Consider the following 17,769-nt stretch of genomic DNA (forward strand, 5'->3'; position numbering starts at 1 on the left):
TTTGGCCATAAGCAGAGACAGTGAACCAGAGCTGCTCGAGTCAAACAGTTCCTCACTCTGTAATGGTGATTCCACCATTGCTCCAGATGGATGTACATTAACATCCTCCTTGAATTCACCTTGTAAACATGAGTCAATTAGTTCATTTAAATGAGGGGACCGTAAAGAACTGCTACATTCTTGACTGCTGCCGTTGTTAGTGTCAGAAATAAACACAGTTTCAGATTGAACCTTTTGGTAAACATCAAGAGCTGACCGTTCATCTTTGCCTGCATCGTCATTCTGTTGAAGTGAGGGGCAATCAACATCTTTTATAATTTCAAAAAAATGTTTCATATCAAAGTTCAGCAAGTACTCCAAAAAATCATTTTGTATTTGATTGTTATATTTTGTTCTTTTGATCCGTTTCTTAGCCATGGCAGAGTCGTTATCATTTCTAATATCAGCCCCATAACTGTCTTGACAACCTTCCAATACCCTCTTTCCTGCTGACATGGCTTTAGCAGAGAGAACATTATTTGAATCTCCAATTGTGCTCTGACTTGGATTTCCCTTATCAGTAATCTGAAAGAGTCCATGAAATAAAAACCCTGATCAGTTTTGTATTACAATGCAAAATTCATATGACAGACTTTGTTTGGTTTAAAAGAAACCACTCACTGGATAGTTGTGGTCATGGAAAGAATGTGAGCTTGTCTCCTCTGCTACTGAATTGGCATCATTCATCAGAGTTTCACCAGCCTCCCCTAAGAATAATAAATACAAACAAATAAAGATAGAATAAAAAATAAGGCTGTTAATAGATTAAAAATTGTAATCGATTCATCGCACACTTATCATAAAATTAAGCATACACCATTTATCTTAACATGTTCATTTTGTCATTATTTGCTATATCCAGCAAAGTAAACCATCAGATTGGAGTGATTCTCACAAAAATGTATTTTCTGAGTGCTTTTTTCAAGGTTAATTTAGGTGTCTTTCCAAAAAAGGACACTTGGAGACTCCAAAAGGACACCAAAAAACCAAATGATATAAGGAGTCCATATAATTCATAAATGTATGCACACCAAAGCACCCATAAAAAGCTAACATTACAGGAAAAAAAACTTTTCAGAATTCACAGTGTATAGTATGCATATAGTGCAACAGAAAAGACCTTATTTACATTTTAGACAAGTCAAGTTGTGATACCGAACAGGACCACATGTTTGCACATTAATATAACGGACTCATGAATTCTTACTGGTTTGCTTTATCCAGCAGAGAAACTGTGGGATGTTTCGACATTCCGTTCAGTCTGTATTTCACACAGCACGATGCGTGAGTGCTTGCGCACTTCAGAAACAATGACAGAATATGACAGAGCTCGTGTTTTAAAGTGAAACACACACTGGAATGAATAATTCACTGAAAACGCAATGTGAGTCTCCATTCTCTCTGCAATCTATGATTTAATCAGCCTGTTTTTTTTTACATTAGCGCTGTTTTGGTCTGATTGTTTGAATGAAATCACTTACTGAATCATTGGACTGAAAACATTCCTGGTGTTTAGCGGCTTAGAATGATCTGATCTCTAACAGAGAAGCGAAATCGGGTTAGAATAGAAGGGTTAGAATAGAAATTTCTGCCTACCAGGGTTACAGTTGCATTGTAGATGCTCAGTGTGATAAACTCCCAACACCCAAGATCATCTAACTGCGTAAAATAAATTACATTAATGATGCAATTTCACATGCTTCACTAATTTATTTGCATTAAAATTATTTTAAGGCGTTAAGGTTTTTTGAATGAATCAAAAGGCAACAAATAATTTCCCCCTAAAACTATGTGGTATTGTGTTTACAACCATATTCAGAAGACAGATCAAATGTTTAAATCAAATGAACAACTACATTGTGTCATAAATTCCAAACAAATGAAACTAGAGTAGATCTGCTATTATAAATTTTAATTACATACTTGTATAACACTGCTTACTTCGCATAACAAAACAAATGTAATTAACATACAATTTTTAATACAATTTTGGCTGGACATTCATGTAAATTTTAAAATGCAGCTACAAATTCATATGGAAAATTGCAGCACTTTGAACATATACCATATGCCTATACATTTTGTAATTGATTACTAAGGCGATGACATCACTTCCACCAAAGCATGTATTATCACAGACAGCATACAGCTCAAATGATGTAAAAGAACATAAGAGAACTAACTTACAGAAAAAAACCCAAAATTTAAGTGTCAAATGTCAACTGAATGAACTTCAGATATTTGACAATCCACAGAAACATCTAGTGCTCTAGGAACCAGAGAAATCTTGAGTGGCACATAGAGTCCAATGCTCTGGTGATGATGAATTATCTTCGATATATTCCACTGTAACATCACTGTCTAGGCAGCTGGAGGTGTCTGATCCCTCACTCTCCTGATCTTGAACCAGAGAGGGACCCTGGCTACAGAAGTCCTGTCCTTGGTCTCTCACAAGACACAGTACATTGCTGCTAGTCTGAGGTGATGGTTCCACTGGGAAATGAGGACACACAACACCCCAATTCACACTGAGCCGCACATTCCTATTCACACTTAGATTAGAATATACATGTATCCAGGGGTTGACATTAACACCTGCCAACCAGCCAAATGCGGGTGGATTTCAGCAGCTACTAGCCACTCTGGCGGGTTGAATTTTATATATAATATATACATTTTTCAGTTGTAGTCTTTTAAAAAGGCATCTGAAATAAACTAAGTGCAATGTAGTGTTGTCAAAAATATACATACATATGATACATATCGATAATGAAATATCTGAAACGCTTACAATACTCATTTTCCACAGAATAAACATAATACCAGCTGCGCTTTCTCGCTCTCTCATCTCTCCGATAGCGAGTTGACACACAAACCCGCCTCCCCTTGCATTTGCTCTACATGAATATTGTTGGTGTTACAGGGCTTGAATTTCGGCGTGGGATTGAGCACATTGCGCATAATTTTCACTGCTTATTGCGCTTAAACAGTCAAATACACACAAAATAAGGTCAAAATGCAGTCAGTTATGTTTTAAGTGAATGTATACAGTTGAGAAAGAAAACGCGTGTGTAACAGTATAATGGATCCGTGCGTCAGGTCTTAAAGTGACAGTAGCCTAATATACCTCAGGGCTCGACATTAAGCCTTGTCATGTGCTTGTCCGAGTAAAAAAGTTACTTGTCCGGGGAAAAATAAAAAGATTTTTGGTGGTGTAAATACAATTTCTTCACAAAGAGACAATCAGTGTGAGCCTCAACAGCACCAGAAATATCAATCGCATTTACACTGAATGTAATAAAAAAAAAAATCACAATCATTCTCGAATTTCAATGCTTCCCTAGTTATTTTTTGTCTCTTAGATTTAATCAGTCAACTTGTCCGGTTGGGCAAGTAAAATTCTCTCACTTTCCCCTTCAGAAAATCCACTTGTCCCAGACAAGTGTTAATGTCGAGCCCTGTACCTGCTGCCAAATTAAGAGATAATATTAATAGCAATTTTTCCCCATGCTATTGATGTCAAAATTGTGGCCAGTGAAAATGCTGAGTGGCTAGTAACTTTGGAAAACCACTAGCTACTGTGGCTGGTAAGCAAAAAGGTTAATATCAAGCCCTGAATGTATCCCTAAATGACAAGAGCCTCAACTCTGGCTGAACTTTTTGTGCACCCATCACAGGTCACACAGTGCGCCAACATATTGTGGAGTAGAACCTTGGGGTGACCCGAGTTCCTCTATCTCCTCCCTCATTGATTCCTGTTTCTACTTCACAGTCTGTCTTCTTATAACTAGCAAAAAAATGCCAAACAACTTAAAAAAAACAAAAAAAAACTTTTTATTATGTGTCTCCTCAAGGTAACATATTCAACTAACATTTTCTCTAAAGCTGCTTTGAAACAATACATATCGTCCCCTTGGAATTATAAGGTTCTATCTGCATTCTGAGCAGTTTTGAGATATTGAGCTTTAAAGTTTTTGCATTCCATTCGACTTTGTAGATAGAGCCTTTTTGTTTTCTAAATAAAAATCCCCAAAAAACATCACATAATGTAAATAAATTGTCACAGAATAAGAATATGTGAATAACATTTTTGATAAAAAAGTCAGCTAGAACCTTATAATTCCAAGGGGACGATATTGGGAAAAGCGCTATAAAAATAAACTTGAATTGAAAAAGCTGCACAATGTGGCAAAGTGTAATTACTAAACCACAATGGGCTGTAATTAAGAAATAGGATAAAATAGTCTGCATGTACATCATGCTTCAAAATGAATGAGTGGTAATTTGTTTTATTTTATTTTGTCTTATACAGGTGCTGGTCATATAATTAGAATATCATCAAAAAGTTCATTTTTTTATTATAAATTATTTTTAAAAATGAAACTTTCATATATTCTAGATTCCCTACATGTAAAGTAAAACATTTCAAAAGTTTTTTTTTTAAATTTTGATGATTAGAGCGTACAGCTCATGAAAGTCCAAAATCCAGTATTTCAAAATATTAGAATATTTCCTAAAATCAATCAAAAAATGGATTTGCAAAACAGAAAAGTTAAAGTTCTTTAAAGTATGTTCTTTTGTGCACTCAATACTTGATCGGGAGGACATATTACAGCAAATGACTTGCTCCTAGCACAAATTACTGCATCAGTGAAGTGTGGCATGGAAGTGATCAGCCTGTGGCACTGCTGAGGCACTATTGAGCCTTCAGATCATCTGTATATTGTTGGATCGACTGTTTCTCATCTTTCTCTTGAAAATATCCCATAGATTCAGGTCAGGCATATTGGCTGGCCAATAAAGCACAGTAATATCATGGTCAGCAAACCACTTGGAAGTGGTTTTTGCACTGTGGGCAGGTGCTAAAGTCCTGCTGGAAAAGGAAATCAGCATCTCCATAAAGCTTGTCAGCAGATGGAAGCATAAAGTGCTTCAAAATCTCCTGGAAGATGGCTGCATTGACTTTGCACTTGATAAAACACAATGGACCAACACCAGCAGACGTCACGGCCCCCCCAAATCATTATTGACTTCAGAAACTTCACACTAGACTTCAAGCAGCTTGGATTCTGTGCCTCTCCAGTCTTCCTTCAGACTCTGGGACCATGATTTCAACATGAAATGCAAAATTTACTTTTATCTGAAAAGAGGACTTTCGACCACTGTTCACTGTCCAGTTCTTTTTCTCCTTAGCCAAGGTAAGATGCTTCTGACATTGTCTCTGGTTCAGAAGTGGCTTGGTAGTCCTTTTCCTGAAGATGTCTGAGTGTGGTGACTCTTGATGTGCTGACTCCGCCTTCATTCTACTCATTGTGAAGCTCTCCCAAGTGTTTGAATCGGCTTTACTTGACAGTATTGTCAAGCTTGCGGTCATCCCTGTTGCTTGTGCACCTTTGCCTACCCAATTTCTTCCTTCCAGTCAACTTTGCATTTAATATGCTTTGATATTTCACTCTGTAAACAGCCACCCCATTCAGTAATGACCTTCTGTGACTTACTCTCTTTGTGGAGGGTGTCAATGATTGTCTCCTGGACCATTGCCAAGTCAGCAGTCTTCCCCATTAGTGTGGTTTCAAAAAACAAAAGATACCCGGATTTTATACTGTAGGGATGGTCATTTAATGAAACTCAAATGTAAATATTCTAATATTTTGAGATACTGGATTTTGGACTTTCATTAGCTGTACGCTCTAATCAACAAATTTACAAAAAAAAAACTTTTGAAATGTTTTACTTTACATGTAGGGAATCTAGAATATATGAAAGTTTCATTTTTTTAAATAATTTACAATAAAAAAATGAACTTTTTCACGATATTCTAATTATATGACCAGCACCTGTATATGTGGTCCAAAGACGTAAGGGACTCATTTTTGTAAATAAAGCTGTTGGCAGCAGAGCTTGGGCAAAACATGACTCAATTTGAAAATAGTGTTGCTTGCTAATGTGTAGTTTTAACACTGCCTACTAAATATGAGAGATTCTGACCCTCTAAAAACTCATCTGTCAGCTCATTGTTACATTCATCTCTGCAGCACCAGCACTAATGATTCCACACTAACTAAACATATCAAATGGATATCAAATTCATATCAGATGAAAGAAAATATCTGATATATCTTAAAAGGCAATCTTTGTCCTAATTTAAGATGGCTAACTTAACCTGACTTTGAATAATAATGCATCAAGTGAAATTTAACATATGCGTATTTCACCGTCGGGTAAATGTTGCGATCATCACAGTGACTAGTTGAGACTCTTGAGGGGTGCACGTTTACTGCTATTAAATATTGCATGAGCCATATCTAGTTCCCACAACCCATGACAAATGTAGGGAAGAACCTTTGAAAGGGGCCTGAAACTTCATGGATGGATCATAGTTTGGCTGTCCTCTGCTTGGACCAGGAATGGGTTCATCTTCACAAGACTGCAGGCTGCTTTCATGCTCAATTGTATCAGCAGTTCCTTCGACAGTTGATTTAGGAAGAGGAGCTCTTGTGTCCTCCAATTTAAATGAAACAAAAGTAACTGATCAGTAATCAGATCATGTAATGATGTCAGAGTCTTTGACAGCGGATATTTTATTTAATGATGTATCACATTTGACTTACTCTGATGGAGTTCTGGTTGTTTCTTTTGCTCATATTTGGATTAAATTCAGAATCAGTATCTCTGGGTGGATTTTCAGCTATTCCAAAATAAAGCAAAAAAAAAAAGAAGTTAAGAATGTTTTGTATTGTAGGAATAATAATAATAATAATAATAAAAACAGATTTGTGTATGTAAAGAGGATACACCTGTAAAAGGATCTATTTTAGGCTTTTGCAGGTATTTCTCCCCCAGTATGTCCAAAGATGTGTCGGTGGTCATGTCCATAGGAGTCTTTCCTCTGTCACACTTTGATAATGGATCAGCACCGTTCTTCAGAAGTAGATCTACTATCTGTAAGCAAGTACAGGTGCTGGTCATATAATTAGAATATCATCAAAAAGTTCATTTTTTTATTATAAATTATTTTTAAAAATGAAACTTTCATATATTCTAGATTCCCTACATGTAAAGTAAAACATTTCAAAAGTTTTTTTTTTAAATTTTGATGATTAGAGCGTACAGCTCATGAAAGTCCAAAATCCAGTATTTCAAAATATTAGAATATTTCCTAAGATCAATCAAAAAATGGATTTGCAAAACAGAAAAGTTCAAGTTCTTTAAAGTATGTTCTTTTGTGCACTCAATACTTGATCGGCAGGACATATTACAGCAAATGACTTGCTCCTAGCACAAATTACTGCATCAGTGAAGTGTGGCATGGAAGTGATCAGCCTGTGGCACTGCTGAGGCACTATTGAGCCTTCAGATCATCTGTATATTGTTGGATTGACTGTTTCTCATCTTTCTCTTGAAAATATCCCATAGATTCAGGTCAGGCATATTGGCTGGCCAATAAAGCACAGTAATATCATGGTCAGCAAACCACTTGGAAGTGGTTTTTGCACTGTGGGCAGGTGCTAAAGTCCTGCTGGAAAAGGAAATCAGCATCTCCATAAAGCTTGTCAGCAGATGGAAGCATAAAGTGCTCCAAAATCTCCTGGAAGATGGCTGCATTGACTTTGCACTTGATAAAACACAATGGACCAACACCAGCAGACGTCACGGTCCCCCCAAATCATTATTGACTTCAGAAACTTCACACTAGACTTCAAACAGCTTGGATTCTGTGCCTCTCCAGTCTTCCTTCAGACTCTGGGACCATGATTTCAACATGAAATGCAAAATTTACTTTTATCTGAAAAGAGGACTTTCGGCCACTATTCACTGTCCAGTTCTTTTTCTCCTTAGCCCAGGTAAGATGCTTCTGACGTTGTCTCTGGTTCAGAAGTGGCTTGGTAGTCCTTTTCCTGAAGATGTCTGAGTGTGGTGACTCTTGATGCGCTGACTCCGGCTTCATTCTACTCATTGTGAAGCTCTCCCAAGTGTTTGAATCGGCTTTACTTGACAGTATTCTCAAGCTTGCGGTCATCCCTGTTGCTTGTGCACCTTTGCCTACCCAATTTCTTCCTTCCAGTCAACTTTGCATTTAATATGCTTTGATACATCACTCTGTAAACAGCCACCCCATTCAGTAATGACCTTCTGTGACTTACTCTCTTTGTGGAGGGTGTCAATGATTGTCTCCTGGACCATTGCCAAGTCAGCAGTCTTCCCCATTAGTGTGGTTTCAAAGAACAAAAGATACCCGGAATTTATACTGTAGGGATGGTCATTTAATGAAACTCAAATGTAAATATTCTAATATTTTGAGATACTGGATTTTGGACTTTCATTAGCTGTACGCTCTAATCAACAAATTAAAAAAAAAAACCTTTTGAAATGTTTTACTTTACATGTAGGGAATCTAGAATATATGAAAGTTTCATTTTTTAAAATAATTTACAATAAAAAAATGAACTTTTTTACGATATTCTAATTATATGACCAGCACCTGTATGTATTCAATATAATAACTATCACAGTCTGTGTATTTTATAGGCATATTTTTAAAGGGGTCATGATATGAGAAATCAACATTTCCTTGATCTTTTGGCATATATGAAGTCTTTGTATCATTAATACATCCTGCAAGTGCCATAACTTATAATGTCCTCATCATCAATAAAAAAGCAAGCTGTAAAAAAGCTTCGTTTGGATCCGAGGTGGCATGTGACATCACAGGGGCACAATCATTTGCATACGACTGCCTCTGGAGCAAGACAACGGCCACTTTTACATCATTGCATCGTTGTTCCCACCAACTGGTGTTCAGTCGATGAGCAGCGAGTGGATCTAAAGTAGTTGTTTACGATTGTGATAATAACAAATTTGTGATGCCAGGCAGATGCTGTGCTGTTCCTGGCTGTGGAAAAACATCATCTTTGCATAGGCTGCTGAAGGATCCCAATGTCAGAGAAAAATGGATTCAGTTTATTTTTAATGAACATCCTAGTCACGTCAGTATATTTTACCAGCAACTGTTTTGAGGACAAGTCGCAGTACGATACTAGCTTAAAAAAAACTTTTGTTCAAAGATCAGGCTGTGCCAACTATTCTGGAACCAGCAAAGACCCTGCAAACTATAAGTAACGTATTTCATTTTTAAATCGGTAATGACTGTTAAATTCATAATGAATAATCCAATAATTTTTACTTCAAAAAATGCCCTCTTTACAATGGCTGAAGCTGGTGATCACGCAGCTCGAGTTTATCTGGACGCTCGCCAAAACTCCCGTTATAATCAGCGAGAGCCTTACACTACACAATGAATTTCTTACTGTATTTACATCCTGTTTGCATTGTTAGTTATGGTGAAAGCATTTTGTGAGAGTGCGAAAATGCGTTGCAATGATGAGATCACTGCATCTGCACTGTCATCTGCTCAATGCTCATCACTGCAACCTTCCATGAGATGGGAATAGATCTAAATATAATCAACACTTTTCATGATTTGTTAATTTCGACAGCTGTAATAGTAAAAATGTAGTAAAAGTATTCTAGAGGGTTCCATCTATAATACTTATTTCATTTGCAAAGATGTCAGCCAATCACAGCAGTGGGTGTTTACACTGAAGTCTCACAGCAGACACGCCCCTTCAAACAGAGCGCTCAAATCAGAGGGCTAAAATCAGGATAGAAAATGGCCATTTATTTCTAAATTATTTTCTAAATTAAAAAAAAAAAAGTTTTTTGATGTAAAAATCATATTAACATTATAAGTGCACCTCAAGAAACATCATTAAATAGTAAAAAAAATCCAGTTCATGACCCCTTTAATAATAATAGTTAACCACTGAATGCAATTTACACACCTTGTAATACTGAAAGTGTATGGCATCATGTAAAGGTGTAATTCCATTATCTCCTCTGCAGTTGACTAGGGCTCCAGCTTCAAGTAAAATTTCTGTCATGTCATAGTTGTTTCTGCACACTGCCTCATGGAGTGGAGTCCAACCTAAGAATTAATAGAGTATTCAGTTGAGAAATGTTGGTCCACAATGCCATCAGGTGGAAATGTGTGCTAACTTCGACCAATTTTTGTACAACAAGGATGCCAAATAAAGCCTGTGGCAGGAATAAAAGTGAAATCCTATCCATCTTATTTTGCAACGCAGAAGTAAGCTATTTTCTGTGAATGTGAATTCAGATTCATTAGCAGCTATAGGAAATTAACTAGAACAGGGGTTTTCAAATTGCGGGTCGCAGAGTGGGAAGAGGTTTAGTCTGGGGCTGCACGATATACCAACATTAATTAGAAACGGCGATATTGCTTAGTGTGATTTTTGAATCACAAATACTGCGATTTAATTATATAAATATATGCGCTAGCTGTGTGTTTTTAGTGAAGTGCGCGAGTGTGATTTGTTAAAACAATGTTTTCTGCATCTCAGAGAGGCTCATTAATGAGAAGAAACTCATTCGCATTACACTGGCGAATTCAAATGTCACAAAAGACTGTTTCAGGTCTGTTCATTCATCTCTGTCGTCTGTTCAACTCAGCGCTGTTGTCTTTCAGAGACATGGTCGTATGAGTGTGTTCTTATCGTTCCCCCGCGTGCATTCAGCTACCTACCAACACATAAGGAAAAATATAAAAGCATTTTACATGTACATACAGAACGATCATGACAGCGTTTTCTGCACTGAACACACCGCAATGAGTTTAACACTCGCAGAGCGGATCACAGTTCATTTCCAGATTGGAGCAAGTGTGTTTCACGTTTTTATGAACATATCATCTACTCTAAGGCTCCAAACATGAGCCAGCACTGTGTATGTGTACTTATTCAATCACAGCTTCTTAAAATGAAATATATACTGTATGTGCATTATACAGTGGTATGTCTGATCATGAATGCAATGACACAATCGATTATTTATGTATCCCCCCTCCTTCCCCACAATCCCCCAATACTTCACTTAAAAATATATTGGTGGGTCTTGAGATAGACTTGTCTAGGTGGGTCCTGGAATGGAAAAGTTTGAGAACCCCCTGAACTAGAAGAATTACAAAGTGCAGTAAATGGTAAAACTATTTTTCGAAACTATCTGTTTATGATTACGATAATAAATCAAAATAATATGATAACAAATACCAGTTTGCAATATCAAGCAGCATAATGGACTGTTTTTTTTCCCAGCTAAAAGCCTCGCGCATTCATCTTACAAATGGGTGCACCCTCACTCACTCTTAAAATAAGGTTGATAGAGAAATTAACAATTTTATTATATCCTCCAACATGTCTTACCTGCATAATCCTGTTACGTTAACAGAAACACCAACTGTAAGAAAGGCATTGACGTCTTGAATGTCTCCCCTCATGACAGCCAAATGCAGCTTTGTCTCTCCAAATCGATTCCGCTTCTGAATGGTTTTGAGTGATAGGGATCTCCCTGTCTTTTGTTTTATAATGCCTTTGCCATGGAAACCTAAGGAACAGAATTTGGGGTATCTAAGGGTATATCATTAGGGTACACATATGCATTTTAATGTCAAGAAAGTTATTACGTTTCTAGCATGGCTTCGTTTTTCTGTACAAAATCAACAAGAACACATGTGTAATGTGTACAAATTTAGCTTAGTTTTATTGGTCAGGTTTGAGCACTTGCCTGTATTGACGAAGGGTTCAGTGAGTAATGTTTGTTGTTCACTTGTGTCTGGACTCTCCTTCAGTGACCTGTACATACACAGAAAAATAACAAACGTTTACAAATGTCATTTTGAGCAGATTTATTAGGTACTTATAGAGCAGCTGAATTCAATCAATAACATACAGTGGGGCATTAAGTCTGAAATGATGCTTAAAACATGCTTCTATCATTTTTCTAATTTGATTAACTTTTTTTAATCACAAATTATATTATTAGCATAACAATTAGTGTGAAAAGTTGGATTAGATCATATATACGTCTAAGCAAGCACCAAAGACCATCTTAACTTTTTGTACAAAAGAGTACACATGATTTGTCCTAACTGATGACATGATCATTTGTCCATTATCTGATTATTGACCTAGTGTGCGTCTCAATCAGCTCCCTAGGTTGCGAATCAGTATATCACGTACATGAATTCGGGCACTGGTAAGGACCCCGGCTCATTACACATTGGGACACTGATGACTCTATTTCCGGTGACATAAAAATGTTCTCATTTTACAGTGTCACTACTGCTATTCATGAACAACAGCAGAACTGATACAACCCGAATTCCGGAAATGTTGGGACGTTTTTTAAATTTGAATAAAATAAAAACTAAAAGACTTTCAAATCACATGAGCCAATATTTTATTCACAATAGAACATAGATAACATAACAAATGTTTCAAATTTGATGCCTGCTACAGGTCTCAAAATAGTTGGGACGGGGGCATGTTTACCATGGTGTAGCATCTCCTCTTCTTTTCAAAACAGTGTGAAGACGTCTGGTCGACTTCGAGGTTACGAGTTTCTGGAGTTTTGATGTTGGAATTTGGTTCCATTCTTTCCTGATATAGGTTTCCAGCTGCTGAAGAGTCTGTGGTCGTCTTTGACATATTTTTCGTTTAATGATCCACCAAATGTTCGCTATAGGTGAAAGATCTGGACTGCAGGCTGGCCAATTCAGCACCTGGACTCTTCTACGACGAAGCCATGCTGTTGTAATAGCTGCAATATGTGGTTTTGCATTGTCCTGCTGAAATACACAAGGCCTTGCCTGAAATAGACGTCATATGGAGGGGAGCATATGTTGCTCTTATATACCTTTCATCATTCATAGTGCCTTCCGAATCATGCAAGCTGCCCATACCGTATGCACCTAATGCACCCCCATACCATCAAAGATGCTGGCTTTTGAACTGAACGCTGATAACACGCCGGAAGGTCTCCCTCCTCTTTAGCCCGGAGGACACGGCGTCCGTGATTTACAACAAGAATGTCAAATTTGGACTCGTCTGACCATAGAACACTTTTCCACTTTGAAACAGTCCATTTTAAATGAGCCTTGGCCCACAGGACACGACGGCACTTCTGGACCATGTTCACATATGGCTTCCTTTTTGCATGATAGAGCTTTAGTTGGCATCTGCAGATGGCACGGCGGATTGTGTTTACCGACAGTGGTTTCTGGAAGTATTCCTGGGCCCATTTAGTAATGTCATTGACACAATCATGCCGATGAGTGATGCAGTGTCGTCTGAGGACCCGAAGACCACAGGCATCCAATAAAGGTCTTCAGCCTTGTCCCTTACACACAGAGATTTCTCCAGTTTCTCTGAATCTTCTGATGATGTTATGCACTGTAGATGATGAGATTTGCAAAGCCTTTGCAATTTGACATTGAGGAACATTGTTTTTAAAGTATTCCACAATCTTTTTACGCACTCTTTCACAGATTGGAGATCCTCTGCCCATCTTTACTTCTGAGAGACTCTGCCTCTCTAAGACATCGCTTTTATAGCTAATCATGTTACAGACCTATCAATTAACTTAATTAGTTGCTAGATGTTCTCCCAGCTGAATCTTTTCAAAATTTCTTGCTTTTTCAGCCATTTGTTGCCCCGTGCCAACTTTTTTGAGACCTGTAGCAGGCATCAAATTTGAAATGAGCTCATTTAGTGGATAAAAGAGTAAACTTTCTCAGTTTAAACATTTGTTATGTTATCTATGTTCTATTGTGAATAAAATATTGGCTCATGTGATTTGAAAGTCTTTTAGTTTTCATTTTATTCAAATTAAAAAAACGTCCCAACATTTCCAGAATTCGGGTTGTATTTTCCTGACATTATTTTCTGTAAAGCTATTTAAAGCTGCAGTCGGTAGTTTTGCCTCTTTGTCACCATCTCTGTTTAAAACCTGCAATTGCAGTTGTTTGCGAAATTATTATCTGTATGCTCCTCAGCGCGGATGAATCTAATGTTTGCTGTCAATCACTACACCGGTGTGGATACTGTACTTTGGAATCACAGCTTGTAGTCTTGAAATATGACCAACAGAAGTATTTTCAACGGAAAATGTCATCTGAACAAGTAAGTAACATGTCTGCCACTTTTGTTCTGACCGAGGGAAAAAAAAACCCCATTACAATAAATCACGCTGCCAATGGTGATTAAATCTAATGATCGCTTAGCTCGGATCACATCAAACTGTGCAAATTATTATTATTGTTATACTTTCTCAAATTGTTAATGTTAACAACATCAGCATTGTGTGACTATGTGTAGGGTATTTAGTGTGTATTAGCGTTACCTATAGATCTAATCTCTAACATTAATTTGTCATACCATACAATCTGCCATCAAAATGATAAGTTGAATTATTGCAGCTGCTATGAGAAAAGGCTATAAATGATCTTCCTCACATGCGATGTAGTGTACTAGCTGGGACTCGTTCTTTATGTATACAGATGTGAAGCAATGACGCAAAGACATGCTTAAATTTCCCGCAGAAACCCACCAGTACCACCCGAATTTTAAAACATTATTACAAGCTTACCAATGTGAATCTGTCTAAGGTAAGGAGATAGTTTTGAACACTGGCTGATTATGTACATGCTCAAAAATTGATTTTGGATAATTTTTAACCAAAAAAGTTACGGACAGCAGCTTTAAAGTACATTATAATAATACTTTATTACATACCCTTTCAACATTCAGCTGTATAAACAATAACCAGATTATGTTCACTACCTGTCTATGAATGTATATTTATGCTGAAATACAATTAAATAATGTTTTTTTTTTGTTTTTTTTTTAAACATCTAGTATTGATTTGACTCAATAGACATCTATTATTATCATTTGAATCTCAAATTTTCAGTATGGTTTAAAGGGTTAGTTCACAGTAAAAATGAAATTTCTGTCATTTCTGTCACCCTCATGTCGTTCCATACCCATAAGACCTTTGTTCATCTTCGAAAGATATTTTTGATGAAATGTGAGAGGTATATGACTCATCCATAGACAGCAATTACCACTTTCAAGGCCCAGAAAGGTACTAAAGACATCGTTAAAACAGTCGACGTGACTGCAGTGGTTCAACCTTAATTTTATGAAGCGACGAGAATACTTTTTGTGCACAAAAACAAAACAAAAATAAAAACTTTATACAACAATCTCTTCTCTTCCCTGTCATTATCCTGACACAGTTGACGCAGTAAGCACAGTGAAGGCTTCCGTGTTTATGTCCGAATGCCGGCTCAGTATTGGCCAAAGCTGATCACATGAGCAGCACGATGCATGCGTGTGATGCTGATGCAGGAGCCGGCCAATAATGAGTCGGCGTTCTGACGTAGAACCTGGATGCGCTGGACATAAACAGCGAATGACACAGAAGAGAAGATATTGTTGAATAAAGTCAATATTTTTGTTTTGTTTTTGCGTACAAAAGTATTCTCGTCGCTTCATAAAATTAAGGTTGAACCACTGCAGTCACGTCAACTGTTTTAACGATGTCTTTAGTACCCTTCTGAACCTTGAAAGTGATTATATTGCTGTCTATGGACGAGTCATATACCTCTTGGATTTCATCAAAAATACCTTAATTTGTGTTCTGAAGATGAACAAAGGTCTTACGGGTGTGGAACAACATGAGGGTAAGTAATTAATGACAGAATTTTCTTTTTTGGTTGAACTAACACTTTAAGACCATTTAAGACAATATGAAAGTTACAAATCTGTGAATTCCATATTGCATATTCAAGATTGACCTGTGTTGAGTATTAAGTAGTTGAGTATTCTTCATTGTGGCCAATGGATCAGATTTTTTTCCGTTATTCTTGGCACTTATTCTCAATGAACGTCTCAAAGAAGGCTCAGGCTGCAGGTGAGAGGCTTCCAAGTTGCTGCCATTTATGGAAATGGGTCTCACCACTAGGGGGCAGAAGTAACAAAAGAATTAGTCACAAATCAGAAGTATGAACTGCTTATTCTCCAGTCCAAAACCATGAAACAGGGTGGATCAGGTGCGTAGCTTACAGTGAAAACGTTTTGAAGATCTATATGTCTAGTTAGCACAGATGCATTCTTCATTTGCAAGGCACTAAAGGCTTTTGTGGGTCTTATGAACTTGTTTAAAGTTCACTTTTTCAGACTGTGTACATCAAGGTTACCTTCACTGTGTTCCCTTTCTGAAGGACTTTCTCCTTCATTAAGAACAGCTTGAACTCTGATAAACACAGAACAAATCAAATTATTATTCTGTGAATTTTACAGTTGAATTTGTATTTTTCCAAGTCTAAAAAAAGGTGTACAAACCTTACAACATTTGCTGGTGGAACCACGGTGCCATGAGTCTGCTCATTATAAAATAAAAAAAGAATTCAACACATAATGTAAGTACAAGTGCAGAGGTGCAGATTTAATAAGGACCTCAGCATGTGCAGTCTAATGTAATCTACCTGTTCCGTTGTAGATGTATTTCTGCTCTGTTTGGTGCAACACCGCAGGTCAATTTGAGGAGAAATCTCTGTCAACCAAAGAGACTACTTTAGCTGCAGCTGTAACTGTACAGTTAATGGTAGTATAATTAATTGTTCTTGCCAAGACAGCTTCAACAGGTCTCGAACCGATTCAGATGTTTCAAGTTAAATGTTTGATTAATCACATTGACTCGAATCTTTTGAATCGGGGCCACATACAAACACCTCGCGATCATGGTTACAAGTTTTGCAAGGGCAAAGCACCACCACTGACATTTCTTCAGAAAATTATTATATTTGGAGGATCAAAAAGCGAAAACGACATTACTCAAGAGACGAGCTGAGTTTGATTAACGTTAACGTTACATGATCTCACCTTCACTCAGGACACCAGGAGAGACGACGATGGGGGACGATAACTGATGTTCTGTCAACATTAACCTACAATAATATATGAATCAGTCGTTACGATTGCAAATCTCGAATTTTCGCTACATTTATCGGGTCAGAATGTAGAACTGGAGCTGTTAGCCGTAAATGAGATGACCTGCTGAGGTAAAAGCTCTGGTCTGCTTCACCACTGTCGTCATCGGTCGCGATGGTCTCATCCTGGTTTAAATCCATATTTGTTCGCATTGAACAATACGACACATGACACTAAATAAAAGCGTAACGTTTGGGTAATTTAGGAATATTCATCAACGCTTTCTATTAAAGTCTGTTATAATTTCTATTGTTTGGCGCCAAATTGGGGTAATTCAATCGCTCCTCTAATCTGATTGGTCAAAATCAAGATCTGAGCAAGGCGAACTCTTTAATGTTTTTTTTTTTTTTTTTTTTTTTAATCTATGTCTTAACAAAATATGCATAAAAATAATATTATAATTTAATATAAGATTATAAAGAGATTAGAAATCATTTATAACTCAGCCAAAGTCAAAATTCAGTCAAACTTAGTTTAGTTCTGAGAAGAATGCTATTTCATATATTCTGACTTATTTACTCTGTTAAAGAGTTGGATTCTCATGCTAAACATGGCCAAAGTTTCAAAACACGAGTTGGACGTATGACGGAGTATTTCTGTGCCAAAAATACTCTTCCAAATCCTCATAAACTTCCTGGTCTTTTTTTTGAGTATGGGCCTGTGTGTTGTGTTTTCCGTGGCTGCTTTCATAAACAAGGCCCAGTTCTACGCTGGATTTACAGATTGTTTGAAACTGAAATGGAGCGGTCACAGCGGTAATGATCCCGGTCATGAGTCGGAACCGCAGGTGGTGAGTAAAACTGTTTCAAATGTCTGTTTC

The 17,769-nt window shown here is 37.1% G+C and overlaps 1 protein-coding gene across 1 annotated transcript; it reads right to left on the bottom strand.

The window, feature by feature from the left end:
- Positions 1–1,675: 1,675 nt before the first annotated feature.
- Positions 1,676–17,748, bottom strand: ankrd31 (ankyrin repeat domain 31). Its single transcript, XM_051895189.1, is given in 14 exon segments — positions 1,676–2,532; positions 6,382–6,541; positions 6,651–6,727; positions 6,837–6,981; positions 9,882–10,024; positions 11,319–11,328; positions 11,330–11,499; positions 11,680–11,747; positions 15,755–15,917; positions 16,157–16,212; positions 16,302–16,339; positions 16,445–16,512; positions 16,842–16,906; positions 17,013–17,748. Coding segments are annotated over 14 exon segments (1,476 nt in total). The 5' UTR covers positions 17,102–17,748; the 3' UTR covers positions 1,676–2,308.
- Positions 17,749–17,769: the final 21 nt, after the last annotated feature.

This window comes from Ctenopharyngodon idella, chromosome 5 (assembly GCF_019924925.1).
Source record: "Ctenopharyngodon idella isolate HZGC_01 chromosome 5, HZGC01, whole genome shotgun sequence".
Taxonomy (NCBI): Eukaryota; Metazoa; Chordata; class Actinopteri; order Cypriniformes; family Xenocyprididae; genus Ctenopharyngodon; species Ctenopharyngodon idella.